Here is an 11,585-nt window from a genome sequence, read left to right on the forward strand (position 1 = left end):
AAAAAGGGGGGGGGGGGACTCATCAAGCTTAGCACTGGATGAATCAATTTCATACATCCCTGACTATGGAGGCCCAAGGTTCTGTCATTCTTGTAGGCATAGGAAACGTTTCATAAAGATTTGGACCCCTATTTGCAATCTTTAAATCCCAGAGCCTGTAGTTTAATGTTGAATAAGTTGGAAATTGGCAAGCGGCAGAATATAGGACCATTAGGAGCAGGGTCTACAGTTTAATAAGGGGGAAGATTGGATGGGAGGGTGTGGGGGGTGGTTCACTGGGATGCTATAAAGAGCCCAGGCATCCCATGTGATTACTTTGGGGTTGAAGTTTGAAGTTGAATGTGTTTCAAAGTTCCTTCTTTGTTGTTGTGCTACTGGCAGTTCATTTTGTATGTTAAGGTTTCTTGTTTTGTATGTCTTTAGATTCAATTAAGTTGAATAGGAGGAAATAGTCACTCAACAAATAGTTCAGCTCTGGAACTTGTTGCCAGAGGATGTGGTAACAGCGGTTATCATATCTTGGTTTAAAAAAGGTTTGGACAAGTTCCTGGAGGAAAAGTCTATAGTCTGCCATTGAAATAGACATGGGGAAGCCACTACTTACCCCGGGATTGATAGCATAGAATTTTGCTACTAATTTGGGTTTCTACCAGGTACTTGTGACCTGGATTGGCCACTGTTGGAAGCAGGATACTGAGCTAGATGGATATTGGTCTGACCCAGTATGGCTATTCTTATGTTCTTAAATTCTGCTGTATTTTCTTGTTCTCAATACAAAAAAAAAAAGATGTAACATACAAAAACAGAAACATCATTTAAAAAGAAATTTACAAAATAAAAACGTTTTTAAATGGCAGTGAAAAATCAAGTAAGATGGTTGAAAACAAAGAACACCAGGTAAGTTATTCCAGGTAACACACTTGATATGAAAAAGAACTATCTTAACACTCGTGTTGGGCAGACTGAATGGGTCATGCAGGTCTTTATTTGCATTCATCTGCTGTTACTTTCCACCAGTTAAGGGCATATGCTACAAGAAGTGTAGAAGCAGGCTTTTTTTAAAGATTTAAAGGACCTAAGTTTAATATAAAAGTTTATGGGTATGATATAATTATTTGTTATCAGACTTTTATGTTTAATAAGGAATTGCTAGTTATGCGTTTTCATCCATAACAATAGTTAATACATAATGTTAAATACAGAACACGGTTTGGGGGGAGGGAGGGAGGGAGGGATAAGTGCTATATTACAAAATTTGATGGCTGTACGTAATGTTGTATGCTTGAAGTGTTGTTCCACTGAGCTTTGCACAATTGTATTGATGCTGCCATGTTAAGGTGGATTTGTACTTTTTGATTTGTCATCAATAAAAACTGTTGAAATATAAAGATTTAAAGGACCTAGAGAAGGACAAAAGGAGTGTATAAAATATGCACAGAATAACATATAACACTGTGCATCTCAATTCATGTGAACAGGTTCACGTGCTGACAAGATCACATGGATTTTTTATGTGTATTATGCATTGGCATTCCTGGAGGTATAGATGGGGTGGAGTTGCAATATATGCACGTATATTATAAAAAAAAACACAAGTACGCACACTGAGTGCATACACAAATTTACATCTTTAGAGCAGGTGTATGTTTTGTGCTAATTTGCACTATTAAGAGCCTGTTTTATAAGGACACGTAGGGGCTCTATTTTGAAATTACCTCCATATGTCTAGAAACAACAATCCTATCACAGGATAAAATTATACAGCATTTAAGCTCTACGTATATTCAGTGCTGCTATATGTCACTAGCTCCGAATATATATGTAGTGTGGTGACTTGCAACTTCTGTTCATTTACATTATACCTCAGCTTATCTTACCTAAACCTATAGCTTATCCATATGGTGGCTGAATATTTCCAGTAGGCAGATAATTGACTTGTGCCCTTGCTTTTCTCTTCTTCTGCCCTTTCATTGTATGAATAGTGTTGGGGTGGGTTGCAGGGATTTTTGGCCTACATTGCCCTTATAGCATTTGAAAATACATGGATAGGAACGTTATACATTTATCAGCCACCAGTAAGCATGCAACCCTCTTTGAAAATTGACCCCTACAGTTTTATACAAAGGCAGAATAATAGAAACTGAGATACTCAATATGTTGATAATGTTTTTTCCTTGTTTTTCTGCTTTTAGTGTCGACCATAGGATTTGGGTTTGTTCTGAACATAGGATTCTTTCAAACTATAGAACTCCTGCTCTGGGTGGTGTTTATAGACTGTGTAGGGGTTGGCCTGCTGATTGCAACATTAATGTGGTAAGTTTGCTTTTTGACAGCTTTGAGGAGCTTTGTGGCTATTTCTCCAACTCTTCTAATTTGTCAGTGCTCCTTCCAGACTTATGAGCATGGCAGTCCTGGGACTGAGTCCAGCATCCCTGAATTTGTGCCTCATTAAAGAGGGCTCTTATTATTTTTGTAATAAATAGCGAGCTCAGTAACCCTTTAAGTTATAACTAGGCAGCCAAGCAGTGCCTAGCAAAACTTAGAATTGTAGTTATAAATTCTGGAGGTTTGATGAAAGCAGTGCCGTAGCGAGGGCGGCTGACACCTGGGGCGGTTTGCCGCTGCACCCCCCCCCCCCCCCAGGGTGCAGCACGGCGTACCCCCCTTGCCCCCCCCCCCCCCCCCGGAGCGCATTCTTACCAAAGGGGGCGGGCGGGAGGGCCGCTCCGCCCTGAGTTCAAGTCGCCGGGAGCTGCATCAGCTCCGCTGGTTCCCTGCTCTCTCTGCCCCAGAACAGGAAGTAACTTGTTCCGGGGCAGAGAGAGCAGTGAACCAGCGGCATGCACTCGGGGCAGACCGCCCCCCACCCGCCCCCCCCCCCCCTTCCTACGCCACTGGATGAAAGCCTGCTGTCTCCAGTGTCAGGGAGCCAGGTTCATATGTCCCTCTGTTGCTGTACTGTTAGTAATAGTTTCTCTCTTCAAGCATGAGGCTGAAAGCCATATTTAGTTGAAACTATGTGATGATGTTGATCAGGGTACATGAGGTGCCACTTTTAAGGAGCACTCCCTGTCAGAGGGATGGGGGTAGATGGATCTTTCATGAGCAATAAAATGTAGGAGGTTTTTTTGTTGTTGGTTTCATTTCATTTTTCATTTATTGACATTTATACCCCGCATTACCCAACACAATGTCTATTCAATGAGGCTTACATCAGCAAAATAACAATACATAGAATTATATAAATAAATAATAAAATGAATCATAAATACAAATTGAAGAAAATGAAGATCTTAAACTCCCATTATGAATTATCCATAGGTAAAAAGTTCCTAAAAAGGAAAATGTTTCTAACATTTTACGGAAAACCCTATAATCATTCATGCCCCTTATTTCTTTGGAAGAGAATTCCACCATTTGGTTCCCTGGTACATAAACCTTGCTGCATGTACAGATTTATAAACTATTTTCCTGCAACTAGGAAAATGAAGAATCAAATAATCCCTGGTGCCTGACCTTTGTTAAATTGCGAACAACTGGAGAGACTCACTGAATCTTATAATCTGCATGTGTAGAAGCAGGGCTGTCAATACCACAATACCTTTATAATCTTGTCATATTTTCAATAATAATACTTCTGGCATGTTAGAGTTCTTTCAAATGAGGAAACAATCCCTTTCCATAGTGTACTAATCAACAACTGCTGTATTACGTATGAAGTTATGCTGATGCCAGCCAAAATATTAGGACTTGGCACCATCATAATTTCTTATAAGCCACACACAAATTATGTTTGTTATTTTTTTTATTAGTGGCATTAAAAAAAGTAAATATCCCATCTCCTCTCTGACTCCAGTCCAAACAAACCCATGCACTTTTTTTCCCCTTTCCACTTTCTCAGTTTAACCACAGATCCTTTGCTACTACCGTTGAACTTTTAAAGTCCATTATGGACTACAAAAAAAATCCATGCAGAATGTTATTCTATAAATGGCACGCCATTTATAGCACAGCGCTTAGAGACGATTTCCATGCCAAACTTTGGGCATGAGGATTTATAGCAACTGAAACCTGGTGTAAATCATGGTGCATAAGGTAGGTGTGGATCCCCAGTATACTGTAATACTGCATGCATCTTTAGTGAATGCCCCCTTTTGAGTTGTGTGTTAAAAGATTTGTGTGCTCATCTTTACAGAATAATGCATAACGAGCTGCCAATAATTAGCACCTATTTGTTGATGCTAATTGGCTTGTTAACCAATTTATTTGCACATGGAAATTTGTGCTCCATTTATAGAATCCAGGTGTGTGTGTAATGTATTTATTTGGGTTTGGCTCATGCATTTTTCAGTAATTCAAGGTGAGTTATATCCAGGTACAGTAGGTATTTTCCTGTCCTTAGAGGGCTTACAGTCTGTTTGTACCTGAGGCAATGGAGGGTTAAGTGACTTGCCCAGGATCACAAAGAGTGACAGTGGGATTTGAACATACCATCCCTAGTTCTTAACAGATTGAAGGCACCGAAATGGGGCAGAAATGTCAGATCCATAAGAAAACACACATGCCAACTTACAGAATAGCACGTAAGTGTTTCCGCGGAGATCTCCAAAGGGGGCATAGCCATGGGAGGAGCATGAGCAGGTTAGGGGCGTTCCCCTAATATGTGCACAGTATTATAAAGGGAGCCAATCCTGGGGGATGCCCATTATAGAATACCATTTAGCACTGATTTGTTTTTTTCCCAGCAATGAATTTTAAGCACCATTCACTGATTCCAGCCCTTTGGGTCCAAAAATGTCAGAGTTAGTGTGGAGTCGAGGAGAAAGGAGCCAGCAAAGAGTGGCACAGTTTTGCCAGGAAGGTGACTTTTTCCACAGGGCTGGGACATTATACAAGACATTTTAAAATGAGAGACCTAAATATTGGACACGTGATCTGCATCATTCATTTTCTACAATCTAGATTCCCAACTGTATTTTGTTTCTAACAAAGTTTTGTAAATTCTTTGCACAACCCATAAAAGAAGCAAATCTCTCAAGGAATTAAGGCCTGGGGTCACAGCATGAGTACCCCATTTGTTTACGTCTCTTGAGTTGCTTATTCAGTAAGCAATATGCATTGTGGGGCATGATTCCCAAGGCACACTTGTGCAGAATTTGTCAGACACTGGCATCCAATAATGGTGGTACTATGAACCAGTCACTCACACTAATACAATTTAGCAAAGCTCCCAATAGGATTAGTAGCTGTTTAGTTTTAAAATATCATCCCCATAGTTTAAAAGAACTTGTTGGGCCAAGAAATGTTTTGCTGTGGAACTGCTTCAGCCATACTAAAGGACAATAACATTTAAAAAATGTGGATTGTGAAAACAGCTGAGTGAGTCAGTGGAGCAGAATCTCAGTTTCTGTTATGTCAAGGAAACACTCCCTTTCCTATTTATTCTTTGGTAACCCACTCTCAGTTTTTGAAAACCATGTGTGAAATGTGTTTTGTTTTAATACCGAACAAAGGTACCTTGCTACCTATGCTGACAGATTTAGAAAAAATGGCAGTATAAAATTGTTTGTGTCATGTGGTATCTTAAGGGCCCTAGAAAGGCACGCCAAATCAGCCCTACCACCAGGGTAGCTCAGGAGCCCGGCAATAGTTCTGAAGTTGACGTGCACAGTTTCCCACAGTAGAAAATGATTTTCTACCGTGGGGGAGGGGGCCTGCGGCAATCCTGGCAGTAATCGGCAGTGTGGCCACATTGCCGCACGCTGCCCAGTTACTACAGAGTTAGCATGTGAACCTTTACTGCCAAGTAAATAGGCAGTAAGGGCTCATGTGGGCACCTGGCTATTATTACCAAAAATAGAAATTCGGCTTTTTGGCAGATTTTGGGGAAAAATCATGCGCTAAAAGTAGCACAAGTCACTTTTTAGCATGTCCTTGTAAAAGGACTCCTTAATTTGTTTTGGCCAATTACTATGTTTCTGCTAATTTATTTTAAGTCTTGAGTTTTTGTTTTTCATTACACCAACCAGGTTCATTTCTAACAAGTATCTGGTAGAACGGCAGAGCAAGGACTGTGATGTGGAATGGGGCTATGCATTCGATGTTCATTTAAACGCTTTCTATCCTCTCCTGGTTATCTTACACTTTATCCAGCTCTTTTTCATCAATCGTAAGTATGACCGCGTTTCTGGTCACAAGTCACCGCCTATACTATTGACAGGCAGGTAGTTAATTAAGTCTCGGCGTTCTTTTCTCCTACAGATGTTATTCTTGCTGATTCATTTATTGGTTACGTTTTTGGGAACACGCTATGGCTGATAGCCATTGGATATTACATCTATATAACATTTCTGGGATACAGCGGTAAGTTTTGTCAAGAGGTTTGCTTCTCAGAACACACTTTCATACTCAAGCAGAAGTATTTTGTTACCTTGGCTGTTGCTGGTGATGTATACCATACCTTGAAAGTCTTCACGTTTTTTCGTACATTTCTCACATTCTGCTGTCTAAAAAATATAATTCAAAATGCATTGAAGTAGGAAATGGTTTTACTGATATATACAATATACTGTACACTTTCAATGTGAAAGAACAATTGTAGAAGTTTTCTACAAAGTAAGTAATTCACTTAGGGACCTTTTTACTAAACCATGCTAGTGATTCCCAGCATGGCAAATGCGGTTTAGTAAAAGGGGCTGTTTCAAAAATTGTCTTGTCCCATGTTGATTAGAGTCCAATCACAGTAATTGAGCCGATTTCAAATACTCTGAAATGAATTTGAACCAAACATGGATCTGCCAAAAGAGTTTTGGGCTAAAGTTATTCCAAGCTTACAGATTGGGGACAGCCATAAGAAAGTTCCAGTGTTTGAATATTCCTTGGGACATTGTTGGGTCCATCATTGTAAAGTGGAAAGAATTTGGTACCACCGAGACTCCCTTGGTCAGGCTGTCCTTTTAAAGTAGTAGCTATGGTTTATGGGAAATTACTAGGGAAGGTAAATGTGAAGCCTATGATTATTTTAAGTGAACTACAGGACCTCCAAAAAATTTTTAAAAATCATCAGAAAAGTTCTTCAGATACATTTGATTTTGGGGCTGCATTCGATTCTTCTTATCCTCAAGTGTGCTGTAAAGGAAAAATGCCACCAACTTCAGAAACGAAACTGAAATTAACAAATTCCTTACAGAGCCAACTGAAGACCCAATTCAGTGGTGGAAACTGAATCAAACTTACACCGGAGTCTGCAAACACCTCTCCCGTACTATGTAAGCCACATTGAGCCTACAAATAGGTGGGAAAATGTGGGATACAAATGTAACAAATAAATACAGTGGCCTCTGGCTGAGGTGGAGGCTGGTTTTATATTTTTCTGTATTATGATTTTGTAATGTATGCCCTCCTAGAGTTGTGGATAGTGCAGGTTATAAACCATTGTAAGTAAGTAAATAAGTGAACAATATATAAATGTTCTCTGTTTAAACAGTTTCAAGATTACTCCATCCTCATGTAGGAGAGGGTAACAAGAAAGAGTCCACTGCTGAAGAAAAGCTATGTGATCTGCCAGTTAGCATTTGCAAAGGGTAAAGGGTCATGGATTTGATATACTGCCTTTCTATGGTACAAAGTGGACAGGTACTTTTTCTGTACCTGGGACAAGGGAGGGTTAAGTGACTTGCCCAGAGTCACAAGAAGCTTCAGTGGGAATCAAACCCGGTTTCCCTGGCTCTCAGGTCACGGCAGCACTGCATATATATATATATATGAGGGAAGGTTTTGTGGTGTGATAAAACCAAAGTAACCCTTTTTGGTCTCAATACTAAGTGAGCTAGGTGATATAAAACCAATGCAACACATCACCTGCTGCTAACAACATCTCTACAGTAAAGCATGGCTGCGACTGCAAAGCATCTCTACAACATAATGCTGAGATGGGAAGCCTTCTGAAGCTAGAGGGGAAAAAAGATGGGTGATGTAAAGCAAGGCAGATCATATAAATCTCAATGCAAATAAATATAAGTACAAAAATACATGAGTTAATATGATACTATACAAATTAATAACTGATGTAAAACAATTTATTTTTAAATTCATAAAACACATGTGAATAAAACAGACTAAAATATTAAAATGTAAACAAAAGTACATATGGGTAGGAAATGTATACCAGAAACACAAATGATTCACCATATGCTAACATAATTGTAACAATGTAAACAAACTATGCCCACCAAGAGACTACAAATACAACGAAAAATTAACACAGCTGCCACAGTACTTTATCTTAAACTACAAATGAAATTATTTTTTCTACCTTTGTTGTCTGGTCATGTACTTTTTTTTTTTTTTTTCAGTTGAGTTGGTCCCAGTTTCTGGTTTCTACTTTCCTCGTTTTCTGTTACCTCTATTGCCAGGATTTCCTGTTTGTTTGTCATTTTTCTCTCCTTTTCTTTGCAGCTTTCTTTGATTTTATTTTCTGCCTTTATCCACATTTTAGTTATTTCTTACTATCCAATCTTCGATTTCCCTCTTTTGTCAGTGTCTACTTACAGCTTGCCCCTCTTCTACCCACTTCCATTCCGCATTCCCCCCCCCCCCCTTTTGTTTTTTTTTTTACTGTGCCTACCTACAGCTTGCCCCTCTCTCCTCCCAACTTCCATCAGCATTGCCCCTCTTCTCCTCCCCACTTTCATCCAGCATTTGACCTCTCTATCCTCCCCACTTCCATCCAACATCTTTCCCATCCAGCATCTCTTCTTCTGCTGCTGCTGCTGCTGCTTCTTCTCTCAATGAGAAGCAGTAGCAGGCCAATCAAGGAGTAAAAGGCATGGGGCTGCAGTGCTCAGGCGCACCATTGGCTCTGCCGATCCCTTGTCTCTCTGACATCAACTTCCTGTTCTGGGGCAGGGGATCGGCAGAGCCAACAGCGCATGTCCTAGCACTGCAGCCCCGCGCCTTCTACTCCTTGCTTTGCCTGCTACTGCTGCTCATTGGGAAGAGCAGCAGTGGCCGCAGGAGATGGATGAACGGGAAAGGGAAAAAAAAAGAAACCATTATGCTGTACTGGCACAAAATAAGCCCTGCTTATACTCGAGCCAGAGCATTACATTATAATAATAAATAGGAACTGGAAGTGTTACTTATCAATAAATTGTTCATTGGAGTATTTGAGTAGGCCATCTATTTCCTTTTGTAATATAATACTTTATAAGATAATAGTAGAGACCAACCACTTGGTTTATGAAGTCAGCCCACTTAATACTTTCCTATTGTGCTACTGCAGCTCCCATCTTATCTGACCTCACCTTAGGGTCCTTTGTTTATCCCAGCAGATAGCAAAATTTAATTATAATAGTGTTTATTATGTTAGAGTTTTACAATGAAGGAGCAGTATACTGGAGGCCTTGCCATCATTTACTGCTAAAGTGTGATTTTTTTTTTTCTTTGCCTAGCATTGCCTTTCTTGAAGAACACAGTTGTCCTCCTGTACCCATTTGCTGTTCTTATTCTGCTATATGTGCTCTCACTGGCATTAGGATGGAACTTTACTGAAGGACTCTGCAATTTCTACAAATTCCGAGTGCGATGAAGATTACTTTTTTTCCAGTTATACAACTTTGATTTTTTTTTTCTCACATTAACTGTGTTATTACAGCCAATAAGACTTTTTGTACAGACATGTAAATATGCTGCTTTCCATTGTAGATATATAAATGAAAGCTTTTCCTTGTAAGAAAGTTTGATGTGTCTATTTTCTAATTTTTATGAACTTAAAAGCCAGCTGTATCTGGGCTTCCAACCATTAAGCGTGTTTGGGTGGGGGAGCCTAAATGTTCTTAATAGCTGTTTTCTGGGATCCACTTTCCGTCTCTTGCATCTGCATGTAATCCATGAGACCTACTCAGATGTCGGGCTGTTTGCTCAAATTGTAGTATATCATGATAAAGGATGGCCAAGTGCAGTTAAAAAAAGAAAAAATATCCATGCTGTGCTTTTCCTTCATAGGGCAGCGCAAGTGTTCCTCAATCTTTGGTGTTCCAATAAACCAGAATGCATTGTCTAAAAATGTTCTGAATGGCAATCTGACCATTTCCATCTCTAAAGAAGTTGACACTTTTATCAGTATTTTTGCAGTGCATTCCTTAAATTACTTGTACATTTCTGTAATAAAGTATTTCTAAACTTCTTTTGTACAGTCTAGGATAATGGTGTTGTGTAGAAAACAGACAAAGGAAACACAATTTATGACAATGGTAGCGTTAAAGTAAAGAGGGTTGACGTCTTGTTACTCTAGTACTTTCTCTGCATTAAAAAGATGTATTACGTTGAATCCTCCTTTCCTGTTTTAAAGATTACCTCATCCCTGTTGCTGATGTAAGCAGTTTAGCGATGTCACTTTAAAACAAATAGGTCAAAGCTTGAGCCTTGGAACAGTGTTTTCAGCCTGTCAGAAGGGATCAACTGCCTTTGTGATTCGGTTTTGAGCTGAAAAATTTGTATTTCATTGATGCCATTTCAGCAGTAGTTCAAAGGGCATTATGTTCAGTACAGTAGGTATTTCCCTGACCCCCTATAAAGGTTGCTAAAAATTGTGTATGCAGTTTAATTGAATAATGAGCTAATTAGTGCTGATAATTGGCTTTTTAAACAAGCAATTTTGGTACTAATTAGAATTGAAATTTACTTGTGTGTAAAATTTAGGTGCAGGATTTACATAAGTCAAAAAAGGGGTCTGGAACTGGGAGGGTCATGGATGGATTGAGGGCATTCCTTTACGTTATGCACGTAGTTAGAGAATAAGGGCATCCATGCCTAAATTTACATGCAAGTATTTGCACTACATTTTAGTTGGTGCAAATAGCTGCACCTGAAGTTAGCGCGTATGCCCAGAAATTGTGCCTATTCTATAAACCACGTCTAACTTTAAGCGTAGTTTATAGAATAGTGCTATTTTGGCAGCACATATAGACTTCAACCCCAAGTGTGTAGTGGAGGCAATGGAGGATTAAGTGACTTGCCTAAGTCGCAAGAATCAGGAATGGTATTTGAACCCTGGCTTCCTGCTACTCTAGCCACTAGGTTACTTCTCTACCCATATTCCTCTCACCTTTGGAAGCTATCGTCTATATTTTCTAGCAGTAGTTCCCATATGTTTGATGCTAAAGATGACTTGTGCATATTTTTCAAATGAAGAGCTTCTCAAACCTGCCCTGAAACCTGCATAGTCATTCAAACAAGATCTACACAGTAAACACCTTTAAGATGGATGCATTTTGTACACAGTGGTTATGGGGGCAATTCTACAACTAGACCTCTCCATGTTGGTGCCCCAATGACATGTGAGAGCCTGTTGCCCAAATTCCATTAGAGAAAATTGGTGTAACGCAGTATCAATGTGTATTAACATTTATGTGGCCACAGTTACATCAGAACTAAATTTACAGGGGTACAACAAATATAAACACCAGAAATACAACTAGTAACTCAAAAAATTATTACTGGTAATGCATTTATATAGAATATACAAAGCTTTTATTCATATTACTATTAAACACTTTCTCATAACTTACTATCTCACACTGAGG

General features: G+C 39.3%; 1 protein-coding gene across 2 annotated transcripts in view; it reads left to right on the plus strand.

Annotated features, from left to right (window-relative positions):
* UNC50 (unc-50 inner nuclear membrane RNA binding protein) overlaps window positions 1–10,186 on the plus strand; it is a 35,710-nt gene extending 25,524 nt beyond the window's left edge. For both annotated transcript variants that reach the window (XM_030201390.1, XM_030201391.1), the window contains 4 exons: window positions 2,193–2,313; window positions 6,030–6,169; window positions 6,262–6,363; window positions 9,453–10,186. In XM_030201390.1, coding sequence (XP_030057250.1) covers window positions 2,193–2,313; window positions 6,030–6,169; window positions 6,262–6,363; window positions 9,453–9,589 — 500 coding nt within the window. In that variant the 3' untranslated portion in view covers window positions 9,590–10,186. The remainder of the gene's footprint in view (window positions 1–2,192; window positions 2,314–6,029; window positions 6,170–6,261; window positions 6,364–9,452) is intronic.
* The last annotated feature ends 1,399 nt before the right edge of the window (window positions 10,187–11,585 follow it).

The sequence above is a fragment of the Microcaecilia unicolor genome, chromosome 4, assembly GCF_901765095.1.
Source record: "Microcaecilia unicolor chromosome 4, aMicUni1.1, whole genome shotgun sequence".
NCBI lineage: Eukaryota > Metazoa > Chordata > Amphibia > Gymnophiona > Siphonopidae > Microcaecilia > Microcaecilia unicolor.